At 43.7% G+C, this 25,995-nt stretch overlaps 1 protein-coding gene across 11 annotated transcripts in view; it reads right to left on the bottom strand.

Moving 5' to 3' along the window:
- Window positions 1-25,995, bottom strand: part of COL4A4 (collagen type IV alpha 4 chain) — a 135,188-nt gene that overhangs the window by 78,332 nt on the left and 30,861 nt on the right. For all 11 annotated transcript variants that reach the window (XM_045034560.1, XM_045034563.1, XM_045034568.1 and 8 more), the window contains 7 exons: window positions 10,651-10,785; window positions 9,819-9,863; window positions 9,059-9,175; window positions 5,653-5,721; window positions 2,763-2,798; window positions 629-691; window positions 192-227 (listed from right to left, as the gene is read on the bottom strand). In XM_045034560.1, coding sequence (XP_044890495.1) covers window positions 192-227; window positions 629-691; window positions 2,763-2,798; window positions 5,653-5,721; window positions 9,059-9,175; window positions 9,819-9,863; window positions 10,651-10,785 — 501 coding nt within the window. The remainder of the gene's footprint in view (window positions 1-191; window positions 228-628; window positions 692-2,762; window positions 2,799-5,652; window positions 5,722-9,058; window positions 9,176-9,818; window positions 9,864-10,650; window positions 10,786-25,995) is intronic.

Here is a 25,995-nt window from a genome sequence, read left to right on the forward strand (position 1 = left end):
GTAATTGCTTTTGAATATTTAAAAGGTAATTACAAGCAAGTAAGATTTCTGGTTAAGCAATTAAGTGAAGTTTATTAAATATTTGGGGAAGTCTAATAAGGGAAAGACATAATTCTGACAAATCTCGCGGTCACTAATCTCGTTATACACGGACAGTCTCCATTTGTAGCATCTTACTCATGACCACCCACCTTCAAGCCTGGTCTCCCAGGATGGCCCGGAGCACCCTAAATCAAGGGCAAAAAGGCACAAATCAAGTATCAGTCACAGAAATCACAACGGGTCCGCGTTGGGTTGTCTCAAGATCCTCTTGAGGAAACCCTGAACTTTAAAACATGCTGCTGGTCTCCCCCTCCTGGCTGTTTCCTCCCATGGCTTGTTTCCCTGGAGGACCCTTGCTTCAAGGCTTCAAGACAAACTCACACTTGGTGGGCTTTGGGGGGGGGGGGGCAGCGTATGCAGATTAATCAAGTGGTAACTTCTCAAACAAACAACCCACCTGTGCCTACCCACCCACCCCGAGGTTTCAATTTGCTTCTTTTTTTTTTTTTTTTTTTTTTGGCTTTTGCTTAATTTAAACATACTGGCTGGGTTTTCGAAGGGCCAGAATGAGCAATGCTGTACTTACTGGTAACCCAGGCTCTCCTGGATGTCCCACTGGGCCCGCTGGTCCTCTTGCACCCCTAGATCCCTAAACACGAGAACAATCAGTGCATTAGTTACTCAAATTCAAAATCATGGGTCACAGCAAGAGCTGCATGTAATCCAAGGTGGATTAAAAACCTCCAAAGAAATCACAGTCCCGGACACATCTGCCCTATAGCAGGAGCATCTTCACAGCAGCTGACATGCCATTAAAAGGGCGCAGAGTGGGGCGCCTGGGGGGCTCAGTCGGTTAAGTGTCGGACTTTGGCTCAGGTCATGATCTCGTGGCTTGTGAGCTCAAGCCCCGCATCAGGCTCTGTGCTGACAGCTCGGAGCCTGGAGCCTGGAGCCTGCTTCGGATTCTGTGTCTCCCTCTATCTCTGCCCCTCCCCTGCTCACGCTCTGTCTCTATCTCTGTCTCTGTCTCTCCCTCTATCCCAAAAAGAAATAAACGTTAAAAAAAAAAAAAAGGGCACAGAGCTACATGACAGCAATAGTCTGGCAGGTGTGACCAACTCTTACATTTAGGATTAAATTAAGACCCAGAGATCAATCTACTTGTTTATAAATAAATCTTGCAATAGCAAAAGTAAAGAAGAAAACTTATTACCAGCTACTCCTAAATTCTATATATGTTATAAAACTGATATATGTCAAGATGCTTTTTAAAACATTCATATTGGGGCGCCTGGGTGGCGCAGTCGGTTAAGCGTCCGACTTCAGCCAGGTCACGATCTCTCGGTCTGTGAGTTCGAGCCCCGTGTCAGGCTCTGGGCTGATGGCTCGGAGCCTGGAGCCTGTTTCCGATTCTGTGTCTCCCTCTCTCTCTGCCCCTCCCCCGTTCATGCTCTGTCTCTCTCTGTCCCAAAAATAAATAAAAAATGTTGAAAAAAAATTAAAAAAAAAACATTCATATTAGCTAATAACAATGAATATTACACTATGACTGTATTTATACTCTTTAATATATTTTTAAGACATACCCTATCAGATCAATGTGAATAGAAATGCCCCTGATTCAAGATTAAGGTGATTCAGTCACAATTTTCTGCACCATGTACGTGATAGCATAATTCCACACAAATTCACAAGGAAGGGTTACAGCTGTGCATTCCTAGAAGTGTGGGGAGAGGTTCTATTCTCCCACCAACTCTGCCCATGTCAAATTATTTGCGAGCATTCAAGAAATCCCTGTCTCCAGGAGGATGAACTGGTATTTATGTTAACGGCAACATGAAGGTATCTCATTGATTACCTCGAACTGAGCCTGAAGGGTTATGAGGAAAGTAATGTGGGAAAGCAAGCCCGCCTACAGCCGAAAGTTGCCAAACAAAATAAGAGGTTAATCCTTCAGAGGCATAATTGCTGTCAATCTTAATCTTGTGAACACTGATTGATTAACTGCAAAAAACTAATACAATCATTGATTTACAACTTCAGGAAGATAGGGGCGCCTGGGTGGCTCGGTTAAGCGTCTGACTTCAGCTTAGGTCATGATCTTACGATCTGTGAGTTCAAGCCCCACATCGGGCTATGTGCCGACAGCTCGGAGCCTGGAGCCCGTTTCGGATTCTGTGTCTCCTTCTCTCTCTGCCCCTCCCCTGCTCATGCTCTGTCTCTCTCTGTCTCAAAAATAAATAAAAACATTTTGAAAAATTAAAAAAAAAAACAACTTCAGGAAGATAAAGATGGGGCAAAAAATTAAATGCAATACACAGTTACTGATTCAGCAGGCAGAATGGTATAAAGCAAAGTCGTTTCCACCAACATGTATTATTTGGGTAGTCTAGAGGGACATGTACCTTCCCAAATATTAAGTGAGTGTATGCACCTGAGTAAGGCCAAATGACCACTAAAAAACAGAAGACGAAGGTAAGCAGCAGCTTGTGGAGACTCCAGGACCGTTAGTTCACGGGCCTGGGACCTGCATGGTCACACAGGGGCACATGCCTGATATAACACTCTGCTGTCACCACCATGAAATTCTTAATAATTTTTGAACAGGGGATCAAAGCTCTCATTTTGCCCGGTGGGTTCTGCAAATTTTGCAGCCGGTCCTGCTAGGATACAAACAGTGTGGAAGCAATAGAAGCAAACGGCCTGCTAGGGAGACTTACCGGCAAGCCAGGAGGTCCTGGGTCCCCTCTGTCACCCTGCAATAGTAACGATGCATTGCTTTAGAAGAGAGGCACCATTTTCCCCAAACACATGTGATGCAAAGGGAGGAGAACACACAGGAATTATTTGGACTTTCTGTGCAGCCTGTTCAATTTTTCAGCGTGGACAAGACAACCGTGGAGGGCTCCACCCAGGGAACTTTCTGTGTCCATTCCTAGGCCTGGAATCGTGCTTCGATTCAGCCAAAACCAGACAAAGACTGCTGGAGTCATTATGACACAGAGTCAAATGAGATTTTCATCTTTCCATTTACAATCTTAATTCTCAACTCAATGGTCCCATTTCATCACAGTTTAACAGTCTCTGGTCTAACTGCCAGAACTTGCCTCTTATAATGGACACCCTGCTCCTTTTTATCACCCTATAGGGATGGAAAGGGAATTCATGTGGAAATTCTCTCACACCTGCCTCTTGGTGGATCAACAGCTTAGTGGCTCTGCCCTGAGACTACACACTTTAAAAATGCAAAGAGTATATTTTATTGAATATAGCTTTTTTAATGCAAAATATATTATAAAGTATACATAAGATAACAGTTAACATTTTGGCCAATTTTAAGGGTACAGTTCTGTGCCATTAAGTATATTCACACTGTTGTGTAATCGTCTCTAGAACTTTTCATCTTGCCCGATGGAAACTATAGCTGTTCAATATATTCCCCTCCCCCGGCTCCTGGCAGGCACCATTCATTCTACCCTTGGTCTCTGTGAATCTGACTACTCTAGGAACCTCATCATAAGTGGAACCATACATTGTTTGTCCTTTTATGACTGGCTTTTTCACTTAGCCTAATGACCTCAGGGTTCATTCCCCCTTGTAGCATGTGTCAGAATTCCTGTCCTTTTTAAGGCTGAATAATACTGCATTGTATGTAGAGATCACATTCCGTTTATCCATTCATCCAACGATGGGCCATTGGATTGCTTCCACCTTTTGGCTGTCATGAGTAATGCTGCTAGGGTGGGTGTGCAAGTATCTGCTTGAGTCCCTGCTTTCATTTCGTTTGGGTATATACCTGGAAATGCAATTGCTGGATCATAAGGTAATTCTACATTTCAATTTTTTGAGGAGCCCTCGTACTATTTTCCAGAGCAGCTACACATTTTCCATTCCCACCAGCCATACAGAAGAGTTCCACTTCTCCCCATAATCGTCAACACTTAAGATTTTCTGGGTTTTTTTAATGTTTTATTTATTTTCAAGAGTGAGAGAAGGACGGGGGGAAGGGGGGGGACAGAGGATCCAAAGCAGCTCTGCGTTGACAGCAGAGAGCCCGATGTGGGGCTTGAACTCATGAACCATAAGCTCATGACCAAAGCCGAGGTTGGATGCTTCATCAACTGAGCCACCCAGGCACTTCAGGGTTTCTTTTTGTTTTTGTTCTTATTTTTTAAACAACCATCCAAATGGCTGTGAAGTGGCTATGGGCTCTTAAAAGTATTGTTTTGGGGCGCCTGGGAGGCTCAGTCGGTTAAGAGTCCGACTTCGGCTTGGGTCATGATCTCACAGTTCGTGGGTTCCAGCCCCGCGTCGGGGTGTGTGCTGACAGCGCAGAGCCTGGAGCCTGCTTTGGATTCTGTGTCTCCCTCTGTCTCTCTCTGCCCTTCCCCTGCTCTCTCTCTCTCTCTGTTAATAAATAAACATTAATGTTTATAAATAAACATTAAAAATGTTTATAAATTTATAAACATTGCATTATAATGTTTATAAATTATAATTAAAAATTTTTTTAATTATTACAATAGATCATCAGTGCTGAGAAGACAGCAGGGCAGACAGTAATTTCATTTACCTTCACAAAGAAAAAGAAAATGAGGCTCAGAGAGTTTGAGGGGTTGCTCAAGATCACAGTGGTAGGAAAGGAAAAGTTTATTCCTTCCTGGTGCCTAGAGTGACCCTCCTCTTGCTGCTAAGTTTCTTAACATATCATTTAAGCTATAAACAAAAGCATAGTTGTTGCCATGTATAGGCTCAGAGGCTACAAATGAATAATGTGACCTCACTAAAGGAATCAGCATTCAGGTGTTGCCCATCCTGGGTGGCATGAAACTCAGGGTCTAACAGAAGAAATTTAAGTTTTACCTAAATGTCGTAGAATATTCTGAAGAGAAATGACCATGTCTTGGAAATGAACTATATTTTCCTTCTTGACTTATATCTACTGATCTGCTTAACTCATGCATGGTACTCATATTAGAGATATAGATGGTCATTCAAGAGTTTATTTCTGAAAGTTTGTATATCATTGTGTATGGAAACACAAAAGCATTTAATTTACCAAGGATAGTGATGTAAAGTTTCCATAATTTTCAAGTTCAAGAGCAGTGATTCCTTTTATACCAGATAGCAGGTATTAACATTACAATATTTTCACTACAAATAAATCAGTGCTTCTCAACTAGGGTGACCTTTCCTCCCAGGGCACACTTGGTAATATCTGGAGATATTATTTAGTTGGAGGGATGCTACTGGCATCTAATGGGTAGAGGCCAGAGATGCCGTTCAGCATCTTAGAATGCACGCAGTCAACACCCACAAGGAATGGTTATGTGGCCCCAGATGCCAGCAGTGCTAAGATTGAGAAACCCGGAAATAAGTGTCTCTGCTGCACTTTGCAAGAACGATTGGGAGGTACTGGAATTTTATAGCCTGAGCAATTAAAGCTAAGTGTCTTCACACAAGAAGTATGATGCCATCTACAGAGTCAGGGTAATGATTAAAAACAGTGTGCTTGGGCACATTTCAAAAGAGATATGTCCATGTGTTTCCTGGATGGGTTTACTTAGCGGAAAAATAATATTTTAAACTCACTATGATCATAAAACTTACCGGAATTCCTTTAATGGCACCTAAAATGAACACAGAATTTCCTTTTTCTCCATTTTCCCCAGGAAGGCCCTGAAAATAAAATATTCACTTAGGAGGGGGAAAAATCATATTACCGTTGTAGTATTTTCTTTTGTTATGAAATATTACTCACCAGTAAAATACCATTATGGTCATGTTTCACTAGAGGACATTTCTTCATTATTGCTATCATCCTAAGGTTCTCATACATATTTATTCAAAATTCAGTTAAGATCTATTAAAGAATCTCCAAAGAGAGTATCTATTAATATATTTATATTATACATATATCTTATAAATATATAATATATATAGGCTACGTATTATATAATAATATACATAGCCATTTACTAATTATTCAGCAGGAAAATTTCATTTTCCCTCAGACATAATAATGCAAATATATACTTCTTACAAGTAAACAATTTTGCAATTGTCAGTTAATAATTTAGGCCTTAGAAATAGTTTCTTAACAACTGATTTTATCCATTTTAGTTGTTATATTCAAAATAGGGCCTCTGTAACTTTGTAAGATTAACTTTTAAAAACAGAACATCTTCCTTTTAGAAGGTTTCTGTAGGTAGCTGCAAGTTTATGTAGAGTAGTTTTAAAAAGTGAATGAAAAAATTCAATGTATTCTCTTTTCCCAAAGTTTTCCTACTGAATATCTTGATATATCTTAATTTGGTAAACACATAAGAATTATATCATTTATCAAGCTCCTACAAAGGACATGCAGATTTCAAAGTTAATCCCTCCTAGAAAAGTCCTGACCTCGCTTCCAGTGGGAGAAACTTCAGGCTTTTGGGGTAAGTTACAGCAACCGTCTTCCCTGAGCATCCGATTGGCCTATACAGACAGTCCCTGCTTCACACAGTTTCAACAGGCACGAATTTTAGCTCCACAGTTAAGTGCAACAGCACCAGTCCTCCAATGAAAGGGTTCAAATTTCAGTTACCACCTCATATTGACTGACTAACTGCATGTTGACCGAGTAGCAGCAAATTGCAGCTACCTCATTGGTCCACAAATAGCTATAAGTAACAGGTGCGAATCATGATCCCTGGTCCCATCGTCCCTTTCAGTCTGTCAGTGATTGGTCACTGTACACGTGTTAGCATGCACGGGCATGTGCTCTTGTGCACACACGCGCACACACACACACACACACACACACACACACACACCAGCCAAGTGTGTATTTGTGATGCCTCCCTATCTTCCAGTGATGAACCCAAATGACATTTCATGAAAACAGACCGTTGGAAGAGGCCATTGGCCATCAAAGATGAAAGTGAAGTGAGCAAATGAAAAATGATAAAGCTACAGAGAAATTCCAACAGAACATAAGTGGAGTTAGAGAAGAAACAACTGAACGATCGTGGGAATGTGGACACTCTTGAGCCAGAGGGACTCCATGAAGACACAGGGATCAACACTAAAAAGGGAAATGGCTGAGACCAAAAGGTTGAAGATTTCCCGAGGAAATGGCACAGGCAGAAGACCCTGGTGGTGACAGGACTCTTCAATACAGTTCACAGCATCAGAAGCTGATCCAAATGCAGGAGAGAGTAGGACAACTCACCAAAGCACAGAAAATGTATTCACTTTATATCATAGGTTACATAAGGAGAGGAAGGCCCCGTTCAAAATACTCTTGGTAGTTTTTACAAAGAACCGAAACACTTCCATTTCCAATGTGTACATTTTAAATGACAATATACTAAATCAGTATTTGTTTTTTAAAATTTTCCTTGTGTACTCGTAACTAACATTAAGAGAGTTTTTAGTATCTTAACAAGACATACTGAAAGCCAGAGAACAACTGTCATTTTTCCCCCTTGGATGTTAAGGTTGCTTTATGTGGTGTCAGCGTGCACAGCCATTCTTAACATCTCACACCACTGGGCCAAGTGAGGACGGACTACAAATGAAATGGGTCAAAGGTAAGAAAGTTGCTTTGCAAAACCACTATTATGACATGCTTCTGTACTGTGGTCACTACACATGCTCTGTGAAAGCCAAAATCAAAAATTCCTTTTCTGAACGTTCATGGACACTCAACAAAATGGGGTTTGACCCATCTGAAGATCTTAAACATGCATTCACAAGATTGAACTTACACCTTTGAAAACAAAGGGTGATTGAGAAGCGTAACTATGGAAGACGGTTGTTGTTCCCACTTGGCACAACACAAAGAAGGATGTGAATATGGAAATTGGTTATGAGTTCTGTATTCTACTCAGTTCCCCTAGAATTGGGAGGAAATGGAAAACTCATGAACAGAAAGCAGGATGACTACAGTGGTGATAAGAAAACTTTTAAGAAGGAATCTTGGGAAATGGTATTTATAGGGAAGTGGAAATGCTGAAAAAGTCACAGAAAAATCAGTTTTGAAAGGCCAAATCATCTCCTATCTTTATGTGAGAAGAAGGAAAAGAGAGAGAAAGAGAATATCAGGGGGATAAGAGGAAAGAGCAGTGCTTGCTAAAGTTATGTTTAAATAAAAGTCCAAATTTTAAAAATAAAAAAAGAATACCTAAAAGCAGTAAAGTTCTCTCAAGTGCTGGATATTGTCAACTGTTTCTGAACATCCATTCCAAACACCTTCCATTTATCTTATCGCATTATGGGGATGAGAAAGCTAAAACTACATTTCCCAGACTGCTTTGCAGCTGGGATGTGACTTAGGGTCCATCCAGGCAATGTACTTATGAGATATGAAAGGCAGAAGTGAAGAAGACATCCTCTTCCTGGTACTGTTGTTACTGCCAAGCAGGAAAGGTTAGACGCTTGAGTGTTTGTTTGCTGGTGTCTCGACATGGGGTGGGAGGCAGTGGTTATGTCCAGGAGCAGCCTCCTGTCTCGTGGATCTCAGCTACGTGTGAGCCTTTGAAATCATAGTCTTGCAGTGGCCCCTGCGTTCCACTCCTCCAGTCTTTCCAATACATGCCAAATTCCCTATATTGAATTCCTTCCTGTTGGAAACACCTAGAGGGTTTATGAACCGGCAGTGGACCCTGAAGGATAAACAATACAAGTTTTGCTAACTGACCTCCCTGCTCCTTCCCTTACTATCCATTCTCTGTCCAGCAGCCTGCAGCATCTTAGCGGAACATCAATCAGCTCATACTGCTTCCTTCCTTATAATCCTCCAGTGCCTTCCCATGGCATGGAAAAGAAAATCCAGCCTCCCCTCGCAGTCCTCTAGGCCCAAGAGCTCTACGTCCTGCACACCTTTCCGTGCTCATCCTCCATTAACCCCCATCTGTTCGCCATGCTCCGGGCACACTTGTACTAATTCTGTTTCTTGAGCACATCAAGCATGTGCCCACTGTAGAGCCCTTCACTTAAGATTCCCTTTAGGATGAGCTGTGGGAAGTCTTACTGGGGGGCCTCTTGGGCCAGGAACTCCTCTTTCTCCTGGAAGCCCTGGATCACCTCTTGAGCCATTGTACCCATGCACGCCAGGCTTGCCTCTGGATCCAGGAGGCCCCGGGTGCCCCTGTAAAAAAACAAGATTGTAAGTGAAGTGTTTCTGCAAGAATACTGCAACACAAAGTTTACACAATGTGGGTACCCAAATTAAGGCATTTGTGACTCACGTGTTATTTAATTTGTAAAAACTTCCTTCCCACCCACAAGTACTGTGTAGCAGAGTAAAAATATATAGATACATTTTAATACAGCCCAGTTGAAATTAATTTAGTTTAGAATATTCTAAGAAATTTAGGAGAGCACCTTCCTTAAAATCTTTGCAAATACTCTCTAATGGATTATAAAGCTTCTGAAATAACTTCCTTCTTTCATTTCATTTCCATATTAGAAATGAAAGTTTTAAGCCCACTTCTACTGTCAAAACTAACCAGCAAGTAAAAACTCGCATTGTGAGTATACATTTATTTCCAGAATATGGCAGGTATATATAGCTTATATCGTGGAATGTTTTTCTCGAATCTGTTTGAAAACCTTACTTTTCAAGTAAAGTCTTTTAGTCCCAAAGTTATTACACAAAACTGGAATGCAAGCGCCTTTCCTTGTACTATCAAAAGAAAATAAAGAAGAGTTTGCCATATAAATATATGTGATTTTAAGGGTTTTGATAAGCTCTTTTTTTAAAAAAATGGAGAAAATTTAGGGATACGTACAGGTATGCCATCCAAACCTGGAAATCCAGGAACACCAGTTGGACCCTAAAATCCCAGAAAACAAAACAAAGCTATAAGAGGTATCAAAGCATTAGATTAACATATGGATTTACTTGAAAACATAAATAATGACATAATTTTTTAAAAGACTCTTAGCAGTCATTGTCACTTATTTTTTTGCATTAATGAATTTAAATGCCAACAATTAAAAAACCAACCTTTTGTACTTTTCTTTTTGTACTTAGGAAGCCAACTTAGCACCATCAATTCAAAGAAAATGTTCAATACCCTATAAGCCGGAAATTCAACTTCCCGGAGTCTGTCTATCCTAGAGAAATAAACTATTAAATGCAAGTGCAGGCGATTTACAGGATTGTTTCTGCACGCTAGCATGACATAAAGTTGGGACAGGACCTCAAATTTACATCAACCGGGAATAAACCATAGTTTTATCTATATTAAGACATACTGTGCAGTATTTTTAAGAAAATAAGTTTGATCTACACAAATTGATAAGGAATGACCTGTAAGCCATATGGCTGAGTACAAAAAAGAAAATCTTAGCACAACAAATATGTCATTTACGTTTTTAAAAAGCCATGGAAGAATACAACCCTTCATTGGGTGCACTCGGGTATTTAAGTGCATAGAGAAGCCTAGAAAGGCATGCTCCTCTGGAAAGGAGTCAGGGAATGAGGGCTGATTATGGAAGAGGAGTTCAAACTTAATTTATTATTAGGTGCTAGTAGGCAGTACTTTTGATTATAAAAAACCTGGCACAGTAGTGCTAGTAAGTGGTTAGTAAGAGTCCCTCACTTAAGAGAAGGCTTACCTTATCACCTTTGTCACCGGCTGCTCCAGGAGGGCCGCTGTCACCTCTCATCCCTTTCTCTCCTGGAATTCCAATGGGTCCTGGCAGTCCCAGGGGTCCAATAGGACCCTGTGGCCCTGGGAGTCCTGGTTGACCCTAAGAAGGAAGGTTTAAAAGGCAGAGGGATGGTTGATTTTTAAGTAGCATTTTCCAACACAAACACATGTTCACGTGAGCTAACAGAAGACTGGAATATTAGAGTTTGAGCAAATTCTACAATAAAAGCACAAATGATTGATTAATTACAAAAATAAGAAAGAGGAACATTGCCTTTTTCTATCTGAATTTAAGCCATACAATACATTTTAATTATTCCATGTGTACACACACACACACACACACACACACACACAAACTAATCATAGTTCTTGTACTATTTTTATTCTGTCAGTGACAGTTATAAAACCTGAGCTTTTTAGCAAAGCAAGCAACTTGCAAAACAAAGCAAGAAAAGAAATCAAAGTCTCATTACCATTGTGTTAGTGGCACAAATTAAGAGTGGAGAAATCTGCCAGATCTTTTAAAAAATTTCATATGGTGAATGATTGTTTTGCCCCTTTAGTGAAAAACCTTTCTTCTTTTAGCCTCTTTTACCTAATATCTATTCTTAATTTGGAAGGAGGCTGTCCATGTCAACTTATATTTATGCAATCTGACTTTCCATGAATGAAAAGGTCGCCTCTTATTTTAGGTGAAGATGTTTCGTGATCTCAGCTCTTCCCCCTGAACCCACAGTGGGAACATTTCCAGTACAAAGATGAGAAACCTTCTCCCTTGTTGCCTGTTCCCCCATTGCATTTAGATGACCTGATGCACTGAATGGACATTGAGTCACCGCCGACTAGAAGCAGTTGTGAGGCTCACAGCTCTTTGATCTGGAGTAGGAAGACTGACCTTGGAGGACCGCATGCGCTGCCCCCCACCCCCATGATATTGCTCCCTTCTCTGTCCCAGGCCCCCTTGTCTCTCTCCATAGTCCCTACACCCATGGTTCTCCCTAGGACTGAAATTGTAAATATCATGGGTTCGAATAGCCCCACTTATATGTCTCAGCACAGACTTTTCTAACTTTAACTTCCAGATGGACGAGCATATCCAGATGCCTCCTTGTCACCTTCTTGGATATAATGGTACCTCCGGCTTAAAAGAACAAAAAAAATCTGAAATGGAATTCTTGCCTTTCCCCCAAAATGCAATCCTCTTTCCACCTTCCCCAACTACCTTATTAAATCCCAGCCAGAATCCTGGAGTCATCCTTGACAGTCTTATTTCTGTCACACCTACACTGAATCGATGATTAACGGTTATCATTTCACTTCCAAAACAGATCTGGAACTCACTTCTTCACCGTCCCGCTGTCTGCCACCAGAGAGCTCCTAAATTGCTCTCTTGCTTCCTCTTCCCTTGCCCCATGCCTCTCTCCACAGCACAACCAGAGTGACACGGAAACAGAAATCAGACCGTGGCACTGCCCCACTTTTTACAAACCTTCCTTGCCTTCCCACTGCCTGTAAAGTAAACCTTGGACTCCCTCCAGACTTTCTAGGGTATGGCCCTACTTACCTGACACCCCACACTCATGACTTCCCAGCCAGCCCTGCAGCTCTTCCTTGGCTTGGCTTTCCCTCTGGACTGCTCCTTCTCCACATTTCCACAGGACTTGGATCTCCCCTAAACTACCACCTCCTTAGCAGCCTTCCTTGACCCCCTAGCCCTCCCCCCCCCAACCTAGCCCAGTCGAGGAGGATCTCCAGTCCACTGCCGCCCTCATTAGCCTGTCCATTTCATTCTTGGCCTCTTAGCATTTCATATTTTTCAACTCTTTGCCCCTCCATTTATTGTTCACCTTTCCAGTTAGACATTAACGCTATGAGGGCAGGGATATTTGCTCACCAGTTAAATCTCCCATCCACCATCTACCACAGCCTTTGGCTTAGGAAATCCCTTCACCAAGCTCCCAGCCTGACCACCCAGCCGCTTTGGACACATTCTACCTGGGCCCTGTACGGTTAGGAAAGTGACCTTTGGACTCTGAAAAAGGCAATTCTATCAACTACATCTTTATGACATATAAAATGATTTTCTATATGCAAACTTATTTACTTTTTATAAAATAGCCAATGTACAAGAACAGTGAGGCTATTTGAACTTGAGAATCTGAAATCAGAATTTCTAAGTGACACTTCTAGCCTCATCATTCAATCTCTGTCTATAATTTGATGTGGGCAGAGAATATCTTAGATTCATATTTTTTTAATTTTTATTATTTATTTTGAGAGAGAGAGAGTGCAAGCAGGGGAGGGACAGAGAGGGGGGTGGGGGGAGAGAGAATCCCAAGCAGGCTCCTCACTGTCAGTGCAGAGCCCGACATGGGGCTTGAACTCATCAAACTCATGAACCATGAGCTCACGACCTGAGCCAAAGTCAGACACTTAATCGACTGAGCCACCCAGGCACTGCATTTTTTTTTTATTGGTGCAGAAAGGTGATTTTATTAAAGCACGGGGACAGAACCCGTGACAGGAAGAGCGGCCCATGTGGTTTTTTAAAAAACTGACTTTACAATCTGAAGACAATACCCTTACATTAGGTAAAAAGAAGCTTTATAATGAGAAGTTTACAACAAGGTTTTCACTGATGCAAGATGATCTGCCTGTACAACACCACGCACTGTGGTGTCCAAGGCGTTCAGCCATGTTGTCTAACATTTTAGAGCCCATGCTGTATTTTGTTAGTTTGGAAACACTCTCAGTATTCACTTGAAGTCAGGATTTTCACCTGCAATTTCTTGTGCTTCTTAAAATTTTTCCACAGGTTTAAGGAAAATCATGTTGTGGCCCCTTGCCCCACCAAACATGCTCATGCTTTCAATGAGCAAGAAAGTCTTGATATGCAGAGAGAAAAGCTGAATGGATTTCAGGAGATATCTGCTCAGATCAGATCTCAAACCTCTGGACAATTCTGAATTATTGCTGCTGAACTCCAAGCGTGAGTAGGGCCACATACAAGAATATAGGACTTCCCCTCGGATGTGTGGGGACCAGGAGAAAATATATTTTAGAGAGCCTCATCTATTTAAAAATTGAGTCACCTGAAATCTGTGTCAGCACTATTCTGCTGACCCTGCGATCCCATGAACGGAATCCCACAAGCTGGCAAGGCTGGACCAGGGTCCAGCCATGTGGTCCCAGACCAGCCCATAAGCATGAACCCCTGAGCTCCTCATGAGGTAAGCCCCACAGGGGATAAAGGATCCAAGCGCACCCTGTTGGAACAACTTTCGAGGCCCAAGATGGGGCCCCTCCCCCTGCCCGGGTTCCACGTCAGCAAAAGGAAGCAGATAACTTTTGGGTCCCTGTAAATGCTCATGTGGACCAGACACCCACTACCTCAGTCAGCCAATCCCCACACCCCAAGCCAACTCCAGGGTCTCTACTTATTTCCCTGCTTTCTATTCTTTTTCCATTGTTCTTCCTTTTCCTTATTCTTTATCCCATAAAAGCTTCCTGTCTTCTGCCCCATTTTGCAGTTCTCTGGATCCTTGGGAGGGAAGACTGCCCGCTTCATGAAGTGTTAAATAAAGTTTGTTTCTATCACCTAAACTGGCTTCTTTAATCATTTTTAACAACCTCAAAGGGAGAAACACACTGTGGGACCCAGCCAGTCCTGGTCTACACGTGGGGTACCACCTTGGACGATGCTGCTGGCCTTGGCCCGGCCCAGACACAGGACCGATGGGTGAGGTCTTGGAGGCAGGAGCCCCGTGTGCCCTGATCTAAAGACAATAATGCCAGAATATTCACAACAATATTATTTACAATAGTAAGAAAAACTGGAAGTCCTATAAAAATCCGCCCATCTGAGATCGATAGAATAGACTTTGGTACCTTCAAAAAAGGAACATTATGCAGCCTGTCTTGGCCTGGGTGCTTCAGAATCAAAGCATAGGGCAAGAAGTCAATGCAAACCGTTTGTTTGAGATTTGAAGGAGATAGGGTAAGGAAGCAGGGACGTGACACAGAGAAGGGAAGACGGGAAGACAGGGTGTGGAATCAAGCCAGTCATTGAGACAGTTAGGGACCATCGGAACAAGTCCCAGGTGAAAACCATGCACCTGGGGCACTTTCTGTTAGTTGTTATTTATTTATTTATTTATTTATTTATTTATTTATTTATAGTTTTTATTTATTTATTTATAGTTTTTATTTATTTTTTAAGTTTTTACTTATTTATTTAATTTATTTAAGAAAGCACCAGTCGGTGAGGGGCAGAGAGAAAAACCCGTGCAGAGCCCAATACAGGGCTCGAACTCACAAGCCCTGAGATCATGACCTGAGCGGAAGTAGGAAGCTTAACCGACTGAGCCATCCCGGTGCTCCAATTAGCAGTTACTGGTAAACCACTTCTCTTACCGAGCAGAACCAGGACGCAGCCCTGCACCCAACCTGGATTTACCACAGAGACTCCGCGAACCTGAAGACTCTGCTCCAAAAGCACTGAGCGGCCTGAGTTGCCTGCCAATAGCGACCAATCAGGATGAGCTCCTTCCAACCAATCAGAATGAAGCCCTTCCAACCAATCAGGGCGAGGCACCCCCCCCCCCCCGCGCTCCCTCATTAGCATCCTGGAGTGGGAACCCAAGCCAGAACTTTCTCCCTGCAGGCAGGGTCTTCTCTTTGCTCGCAGAGGCCGGCCCAGCCAGTCTCTGTTGGTGCTTTGTGTCCCTTTCACTCAAGCTGCAGCCCCAAGAGAGCTTTGGCTGTGCCTTTGGTTTTGGGGTCCAGCCTCGCTTCTACTGTTGGGCCCAACAACCCGACTCCGGTAACATGACCAGTGGGTCACGAGCTCTCCCCAGAGCGGGCACTCCCGGAGTCAGGGTAGAGCTCACACCTCAGAGCGACCCCACTCAAGAGCGAGGAAGCAGCGGTGTTCACCTCCTCGCTGGGGGACCACGGTGCCGGGTGCCTGCTGCCAGGCGGGTACCTGGGGCTCTCCCAGAGCCCGCAACGAGTGCAGAGACCGGCGGCTGGAACAGGCCCGCGGGGAACGTGTAAGGCCTGCACATTAAAGACAGCGAGCAGGGCTTTGTGAGCGGACACAGATCACCCTCATGATGCTCCTGAGGAAGGCACAGTGACTGAACATCCAAGCTCTGCAGTCAGCCTCCTGTGTTGTAAGCCCAGGCCCACACTAGCTGTGTGACCTAGGGCACATTTCTTAGCCTCTCTGTTCCTCAGCTTCTTTATCCGTCAATGGCCAGTGGACATAAAAAGAATACTGCACGGCAAGTGTTTATAGCATTTGCCTGGAACCATAATGCAAACTACTGTGATTACTCTGATTATACATAGTTCATTGTTCAAAGGGGGAAAAACAAGCTGTATGTCATAAGATCCCACCTGTAGAGAAACAAATGGGCATTTTCTCGAAATATATGTTTATAAAGGAACATTTCTTGAAGGATATACAAAATAGCATTCTGTCATGTCTCAGCAGGGAAAATGCAAGCCAGGGCAATATGTTCTTTACCAACAGCGAATGTGACCTTTATAATAAAGATGAGTTACCATTTCTCTTTCATCATTAAGTCACGGACTCAACAAACATTATCAACAACCTTTACCATCTGCCTAACCTTAACAAATCAAAATCCTACTTCATTTGAACTTTCCCTTCTCTTCATGCTTTTTCATCATCATAACAACTATTTATTGAGTATCCGTAAAAATACTAATAAAGCTTAGGATTTTCAAGGAAGCTTGAATGTATAAATCTGTGTTATTAAAAAGACAACAATAAAATATAAAATGTAATTATATAGGCACAAATCATTTGGGGGTATTTTGTGGGCATATCAATTTAAATATTGCACAAATTGTAAACAACAATCTAAAAGATAAACAATGACTTCAGCTACCTCTTTCCCTTTCCTTTTCTTTCTTTCTTTCTTTTTTCTTTCTTTTCTTTCACCTGTGTTAATTACTTTTACTTGGCAAGATTTCCTAAATATAAGACTCAGAAATTAACTGCCTTTTCATGAAGTTTGGGAATTATCTTTTCATCTGATAGGTAATTTACAGAAAACCTGCTAAATTATCTTTTGTGAATGCTGTACTTTACCATAATGTAACGTTTAGAAACAAAAAAAAAAAAAAGGTATGTTTAAACATTAACTGAGAAGGAGACAGCCAATTAACTGCCTATAAATCTCTTTAATGTGCTTCATTCTGGACACGCAAGGCCAGATCCAGTGAGTTAATGGAACTTTGCGGAGAAAAAAAAAAAAAAAAAGAAAGAGTAGAAGTGTTTCACATGGCCGTAAGAATGATAAAACTCCATTCAGTACAGAAATGGGTCCTGATGTGAGAAGGTGTCATCCCAAATGCTTTTAAAATAAAACAAGGAATGGTTATTTACATTATTAAAACTCTGGACCCCGTGCCCCCCCTCCACCCTCACCCATCTGTTACACTGATTTCCTCACCATTTCTGAATAAGCTCTGTTCTTTCACAGACTTGGTATCCTGTCTCAGAACCGTCCCTCCCACTCCCAAGGTCATCTTTTAGTGCTCTCGTGGAAGGACTTCCCAACCTCCTGCCCTCCCCCAACCCGCCCTTCAGAACTAGATGCCTCTCGAGATGCTCCTATAATAGCATCCCTCCCCTGCTATAGTGACCATCTCTTTATCCCCCTAACCCCGTATCTGCTAGACCATGAGCTTCTGGGGGGCACAGTCTATGTGCCCAAGACTATGATGGTAGGAAAGGCAATAAATAATAAACTAATTTGAACAGTGATACAGTCAATGTTTCCACACTGAGGTGAGCAAAACACAACCCCACACCGTGAGCAATGGCCCTAAACACAGCGATGTTCACATCTTCTTGTTGAGATAGAACACGGGTTTTGCTGTGCCTTCATTTCAACGGCAAAATAACCTCTACTTTGCAGGTGGAAAAGCTAGCATAAAATATTAAATGCCTACTTATTTACAGATGCTGGGGAAAGCTGTGGTTTGTTTTTATATGGAGTGCTGTGTTTTTTGTTCTCATATTAACAGGTAATTCCTTACAGGATAAATTTTTTAAAGAAATACACCAAACCTTGTATCACAGTATTAAACCTATCAGAAAGCTACTCATGAAATTTTTCCAAACCCCAATCTCTGAAATAGTCATTGCTAGTTCATCCAATTTGAGTAAATTATTTATCCACAGCAACATAGAGAATAACTCCAATATCCTTAAACTGTTTCATATAAAAGAAGGGGTCAGTTAAAAAAAAACTATGTTTACAAGTAAATATTTGGGCTTACTTATTTATAAGGCTATAACGGAATTAACTTCAGGATCAACAGACTTAAATAACAAACCCATAAGAGACACTTCTATAACAAGAGATTCATTAAATAATCAAAAGAATTTGGCATCTTTAAAAAAAATTTTTAAAGAAATATTTTCTTCCTAACTATGCACCCTCCAACCATGAACAATAACATGATATACAGTGGATTCAGGGTAGTAAAAAAAAAAAAAAAAAAAAAAAAAAAAAAAAAAAAAAAAAAAACCCAGTGGAATGAATGCCTTATTTTCAGATGTAGTTTTCTCTGATCTATCTACTGATCTTTCTTTCTTTCTTTCTTTCTTTCTTTCTTTCTTTCTTTCTTTCTCTTTCTTTCTTTCTTTCTTTCTTTCTTTCTTTCTTTCTTTTTTTCTTTCCTCTTTTCTCTTCCCTTTCCTTTCCTATCCCTTTCTTTCTTCCTTCCTTCCTACCTTCCTTCCTTCCCTCCTTCCTTCCTCCCCCCTTCCTTCCTTCCTTCCTTCCTTCCTTCCTTCCTTCCCTCCTTCCTTCCTCCCTACCTTCCTTCCTTCCCTCCTTCCTTCCTCCCCCCTTCCTTCCTTCCTTCCTTCCTTCCTACCTTCCTTCCTTCCCTCCTTCCTTCCTCCCCCTTCCTTCCTTCCTTCCTTCCTTCCTTCCTTCCTTCCTTCCCTCCTTCCTTCCTCCCCCCTTCCTTCCTTCCTTCCTTCCTTCCTTCCTACCTTCCTTCCTTCCCTCCTTCCTTCCTCCCCCTTCCTTCCCTCCTTCCTTCCTCCTTCCTTCCTTCCTTCCTCCTTCCTTCCTTCTTTCCTTCCTTCCTTCCTTCCTTCCTCCCTCCCTCCCTTCCTTCCTTCCTTCCTTCCTTCCCTCCTTCCTTCCTTCCCTCCTTCCTTCCTCCCCCCTTCCTTCCTTCCTTCCTTCCTCCCTCCCTCCCTCCCTCCCTCCCTTCCTTCCTTTCTTCTACGTACACAGAACTGCCTCTGTGTTTCACAACTTTCAGCCAGAGACCGTGAAATCAGAAAAGATGCACCAAATCCAGAAATGACAATCATCTTGCCAGCTGAGGAAACTCTGGCACGCTGTGTGATGCCACAAGCCATCCCCTTCTTCCTCCTCAAAGCCCAGGCTGACACCGTGTCATCAGACGTGCTATGCGTGCTCCGACTGAGGCCACAGAACAGTAGGCTCCCGGGCCAGCTGTACAAATAGAGGATGAAGGTGATCACAGTGGACAGTCACCCCACCCTCTGGAGCTGGGGCATTCCTTCAGCATTCTGTCACTTGTTAATCATCTGTATCAGGCACGGCTCTTGAGCAGGGCTCAGATCAAATTACTTTTATTTCACAACTTGGTAGAACCGCACCAACAGACGGGAGAATATGTACACGGCCAATACCAAGATCTTCAACTCAGCCTTTTGGGCTGCCCCGGATGTGTTCGCTGCCAGGGACCAGACCCTTTAGGGAATGACAAAAAGCTAAGAAACCCTCTGTCATGTTAGCAGTATGAGAATTGGGAGAAGTAAGTTCAGAGAGATGACTGCAAATACATATCCTGTCACATTTTCCCTGCGACAGCTTCCTGCTCCTGCCTAACCAGAAGTTCAATCAGTGCAAAGAAGTATAAATAAATGTTTGTTCCTTTCCTCCTTCATTAATGAATAAATGAATATGAAAGGTGCTTTTATTATACTAATGACACATACATTTCCAAATCACCCTTGGTCTCTAAGACCGTGAAGGTGATCATCAAAGTGCCCAGTGACCATCATGTGATCATTGTGTGCCCACCACTCTCCATACCTTGCTTCATTTAATCCAGCCACCAACACTGAGAAACGTGAATTATTATCCCCCGTATAGATGAGAAAAGCCTATTCAGGGGTATAACTTGCTCAGACTCACATACCTAGTGAGCTTGCATTCAAACCTGCATCAGTCAGGGGCTCTCCCAAACCTCTCCTCTTCCCACTGCCTCAGCCTGGCAGAGTGGAGGACCCATGCGCTAAACCATCCCCACACCGTGCCTGCTGCGACACGTCCATTGCTTCAGGCCTTGTCTTGTTTTTAAACTTCATATCTTAATGTATTCTGTGATCTTTTATAAAGTTTCTTCAGGAAATAATAGTATTCATCAAATTAAGTAAAGACCTCTATTTCTGTCGTTCTCAAGTCCAATTTTCTAGTCCTACCCTATACGCCCAACCATTTTCTAGACACCTTCTTGAACCTTCCTCCTCTGCTAATTCGCACTCATCATGTCAGAACTCAGCTCATCATTCCCATCATTTCCCCGCGCTCCACTCCTGTCCCCAGACCCATCAGGTGGCAACTTTGTTCCTTCATGTGAGCTCACCATGCGGCTCTCCACGTCCACCCCTGGCCAAGGCTGTCATACCTCCCTTAACTTGAATCTCACGTGTCTGTCTTACTGTCATCTCCCTGCAGAGGAATCCGTCCGCTGTCGTGGTCTTGTCATCTCATGTGGGTCACCCAAGCACCAGCCTCCCTCTCTTCCTTCATTCCAGGCTTCTACCCACATCCACATACAACTGTCAACTCCCCTGCGATCTTCTCTTGCCTGTGTCACTGCTTTCATCACCCTCTGCAATGCGGACAGTCAGCCTTCCTCTACCCCAGCCAACCCTACTCCCTGTAATTTCCACACCTCCTCCTTCTGCTCCAATCACACGTGTGCCTCCTATTTGCCTGAAGCAATGGCAGCCTTTCTCCATCGGTAGTTCCTATTCTACCTTCTCAAAACCATGATGGTGGTGATGGTACCAATGGCGGCAGCTACCATTCCCTGAGCAGTTGTTCTAGGCACTGACTCCTGGGATCCTTACATCCATAAGGTCACCCGTGGGGGGCGCCTGGGTGACTCAGTTGGTGAAGCATCCATCCGACTCAGTTTCAGCTCAGGTCATGATCTCGCGGTTTCGTGGGTTCAAGCCCCGCGTGGGGCTCTGTGCTGACAGTGCAGAACCTGCTTGGGATTCACGGTCTCCCTCTCTCTGCCCCTCCCCTCACAAGCACGGTCTCTGTGTCTCTCTAAATAAACTAAAAACAAATTTTTTTAAAGAAAAAAAAGTAACCCTGTTTCTACTTTTCTGTTTCCCAAACAAGGAAGCTGAGGCTCAGAGAGATGAAGCCAGTGACCAGAGGCCACTGACTATCACCTGGGGAAACAGAGATTCGAACCCAGGTCCCCTGACTTCAATTGCTGCTTCTCTTTTACCCCAGTCCTGATCAATCTCACTGTCGGAAGAATTCTCCTGTCCACCCTAAAATACCACCTAAATAGACTCTTCACCTATTTTTCATTATTGTTTCACGCATGTTACTTTAATTAATATCTGCTTGGGGTGATGTCTTCTGGTAAGCTTTTTGGGGTCAGGGATCCGTGCACACTTTATTACTACCCAGGACCTTGGCTACCGCCTTGTGTGGTATATATTCTAAACATGAACTCGGAGAGTACTGAATGGATTAAGACTTTTATAATTAAAATGAACAGTTCAGCGTCGCCCTTCCTGCCTTTTTAACGCTTGGCTGTAATTCAAAGATTCATCCACTAGGCGACACCATAACATTACTTAAACCCTCCAAGAGGACTACGCAGGTAGCATAAAATCCTTTAACTGAGTGCCTCCAAGGTCTTTCCCTACCTATAACGGGAAAAACTAATGGATAACATGAAGGGTTATTAAAATAAATAACAAAAAAGTGTTACTCAAGGAGTAGAAAGTCCAAGGAGACCAGACCGTTGGTATTTTCTTGTACCTTAAGATCACCTCACCTGTCAATGAGAGCACCCGCTGGCCCATGTAGCCTGGAGTGACACTGACTCTGGATTTGCAGCTGTGTTCCCAAGAGGCTGCATGGCACAGTGGAAAGAACACAGCTCTGAGAACCGGAAGATAGGGCTTTGCCTTTGAGCAATAAATAAAGCCACGTCTTGAACCTGGTCATCACAGAGTGGTTTTCCCATTTAAAAAAAAAAAAAAAAATTTTTTTTAATGTTTATTTATTTTTGAGACAGAGAGAGACAGAGCATGAATGGGGGAGGGGCAGAGAGAGAGGGAGACACAGAATCGGAAGCAGGCTCCAGGCTCTGAGCCATCAGCCCAGAGCCTGACGCGGGGCTTGAACTCACGAACCGTGAGATCACGACCTGAGCTGAAGTCGGACGCTCAACCGACTGAGCCACCCAGGCGCCCCGGTTTTGCCATTTTTAAAAATGGTGTAAGAGCAGCCCAACATCACACATCTGCCGTGGGAACTGAACGAGGCAGCGTGGAGAGGTCTGGGTAGGCTCCCGGTGGAGCCAAAACCAGCTGGACCTTGCTTCCTCTTCCTGGCTCTGTTCTCCTGGTGTCCCTGCCCCTTGCCCTCTCTGTGTCTTTCTCCTGTGTCTTCCGTGCCGGCCCCCTTCCTCCTGGTTGGGGAGGGGGGGGGCGATTCCCCACAGGGTTGCCCTGGCCCTCTTCTCACTTTCTCTTGGGCAAACTTGACCTTTTCCATGGAGTTAATGGCATCCAACGCTGAACAACCAACCCCTCCACTTTCCTCCCTAGCCCAGACTTCTCTTTGGAGCCCTGACCATATTCAGTTGACCTGTGGCTCTACAAACTCAAAATGGGACTCGTAGACACACGATCATCCCCCCCGTGTGCTCCTCGGCCTGAGACCACTGCCCACACAGCTGTACACACTATGCCCGCCTTCCTCCACTGTCACCCTCGCTCCTATCAACCCTGCCTCCCAAACATTCCCCCACCTCTTCACGCACCTGCTTCCCCCCACCTCTTCACGTACCCCTCCCCCACCACGAAGCAATCTCACCTCCCACCTGAGCGACTGCAGCAGCCCCGACGGGTTTTCCCTACCACTGCCCCCGAACGTACACACACCATGTTCTCCAAACAGCAGCCAGAATGATCTTTTTATACCATAAATCCAACCTGCTTCCACCCTTCTTAAGATCCTTCAGAGCCTTCCTTCTTAGACTGAAGGACCTGTGTCTGATTTTCCAACTGCACCTCATGTCACCTGCCCCCTCACCTACTCCAACCAAATCTTTCTGGCCACGTTCCAGTCCCTCAGACACGCCACCTGCCTCCTTCTCACTTCAGGGTCCGAATGGAGGCTCTCCTCCCAGGGTCTGCATGGAGGCTGTTCTCTCTGCCCAGACATTTGCAGTAGGTCGAATGGTGGCCACAAAAAGACGTGTCCCCATCCTAACCCCTGGGATTCATGGACATTGCCTGAGATGGCAAAAGAGGTGCTAAAGTTAAGGCCCTTGAGAGGAGAGGGTTATCTCGGGTTATCGGCATGGGCCCTAAATGCCATTACATGTACCCTTGTGAGAGGGACGCAGAGGAAGATGTGACACAGAGGAGAAGGCGGTGCAAAGACAGAGGCGGGGACTGGAGTGACAGGGCCGTCAGTCAAGGAAAGCTGGTGGCCACCAAAAGCTGGGAGAGGCAGAGAAGGAGCCTCTGCTGGAGCAGAAGTACAGTAAAAGTGACACCTTGCTTGTGCATTTCTGGCTCTAGAACGTGCAAGAAAAATATTTTCTGTGGTTTTAAGCCACTGAGCACATGGCACTTCATTATGGCAGCCGAGGCACTGACACAACAGGCTTTCAGGCCATCACTAGGTGGCCTCTGATTCCACTGCTGTCTCTGCCCTGCCCCCCACCCCCAGGCTCCCATATGAAACCGAGTTAGGGGACCACATTATCCCTGGGACAGAGCAAGGACGCAAGCTCCTAACAGTGCCCGGCACTCCTCAGGCACCCAGAAATAATGACCAGAAGGTGAATCTCCTGCTGGACACTGAGCTCCAGGCCACAAGGACTTCATTCTGGATCACCGGGGCCTCACAATGCCAGGCACATGGCAAATGCTCAATGGCCATTTGCTGAATGGAGGGAATGAATGAAGGGGCATTTGCTGAAAGAACTGCAGATAAGCTTATATGACAGAGGAGTGAAAAACTTAGCACCTCTGAGACCTGGTTGTTCCCTGTGGATTTCGTGGCAACTTATTGAACATGGTGTTTGAAAGAAAAAAAATCTACTTTGACTTTCTTTGTAAATCAGCATTTTAATTAATGTAGTCTGTCAGGTGTTGACCTTGCACTAGAGAGGTTTTCTAGAGCTATGAATACTGTTTCCCATTTTCCTGTGGGCCATAGGCCCTGCTTCGGGATGCACCTGCATTGCTAGCCCTGAGTTCTCACCAACAACAAGACTGTCTCCCCTTTGGTAATGACCTTGATCCACTCAAGTTCAGCGTAGTCCCACATTTGCTGAGCTCTGCGGCCGCCTGGCCTCAGTTCATGCTGGGTCGCAGAGTTCAGCAATCGTCGTTGCCATGGAGTTGAACTCCACGTGAGGAGGCCAAAGGCTGTGCTGCAAATCACTGGCAATTTAATGAGATGACTGATCAGGGCAGATACCCCAAAACCTACCAGACCCAAACTGTCACCAGGATTCCCTGGTGAGGCTCGGGACACCTGGCCTGGTTGCAAAAACAACACGTTCTACAACACAGTAGGCAAATAGAGCTTGTTTTCCCTCCTTCCTTCCGAAGCACAAATGCTAGGTTTAGAGCGAGAGCTCTGTCAGCCTACTGAAAGCCCTGTTAGCGGCTGGAGTCATCCTTCCATACCAATACGAGCTACCACTGGTTAGTTCTACGACTATGATTATTAATAGGCCAGATAGTAGAGAGTGATAGGCACGTCCAGGTTTCCCACACCCTGTTTGGAACTACTTCCTCAAGCACCTACCATGGAAGATCCATTCTTTTAACGTGTGCAAGTTTTTCATTCTTCAGAACCCGAGGTTAATATTCCTGACCGGGGAACGCTTTAACAAGCAAAGCCCAAGTTGGAAACCGGCAGCTGGTGGGCTAAATTCTACTGGGAGATTTGTCGGTAGGCACTGTGTTTTCTCCAACTCTGGATTCGGATGCCTTTGCATGACAAATGCCCTGTCCAGCTCCCCACAGTCCCCAAGGTGGACGTCCCGTCCCAGGGCCCCTCGCTGGGGTGTCCTTGGAAAGCACCTGAGTCTCAGGCAGGGCTTCATTACTCAGAGAACTCTCCAGCAGAGACAAAATGAGCTGGGGAGTTTGTTTTTAGAGGAGAAAGATGTGGGAGAAAAATAAAGCAGAACCAAAACTCTAAGGGGGTGGATGACAGATCAAATTTGTCACTTGTCATTGGACTCTGCTTCTACCAAAATACAACATCATTGACTTATGTGTGCTTTGGGACCTCAGAAGAATTGCTCTGTACCATTTATCAGTTATAGACTCTTTCACAGTTATAGACTATACTAGAATACAGCTGTGTGAGGGATAAAGAGATCGGGTTCTGGAACTTTGTGTGCAAATAATTTAATGGTTAAAAATGTTAATAATTAAAATCTCCCAAGTAAATTCCATTTTTATCATGGAACACAGGCTCTTAGGAGCATGAGGGACAAATGAATGAGATTGTGGGGGAAAATACTTGTGCATTTTTTTTAGTGACTTAAACTTCCCCAAGGAAACACTGATTTGCTAATGTGTGATTTCAGCTTTCAAACCAGGAAGAAAAAAAAAACAAACAAACAGGTCTTGAGTTTTACACTATTTGGCTTCTTTGCATAAAAGTCAAATTATACAGTTCTTAATAGAACAGTTAACAGTTTAATAGTTGGTAGACTCCATTCAATGAAAAATATGGACATTTTCTATTTGATTCTGGAAAATGCTACAGAACGTGTCTTTATCATCATGCTAGTTACTACAATGGAGCTTGTAAAAAGTCCTATCTAGTCTATAAAGACACATAATTCTCCCTGCAAGGAGACAACCATCAAAAACCTGAAGATTCCTTCACTGAAACTGGCAAAGAAAATCTTAAAATCTCAGCCAGTGCCAACCTCATTCATATCCTCAAAGAGGGACTATTAGGAGGTTAGGGGAAATGTC

Source organism: Felis catus, chromosome C1 (assembly GCF_018350175.1).
Source record: "Felis catus isolate Fca126 chromosome C1, F.catus_Fca126_mat1.0, whole genome shotgun sequence".
Taxonomy (NCBI): domain Eukaryota; kingdom Metazoa; phylum Chordata; class Mammalia; order Carnivora; family Felidae; genus Felis; species Felis catus.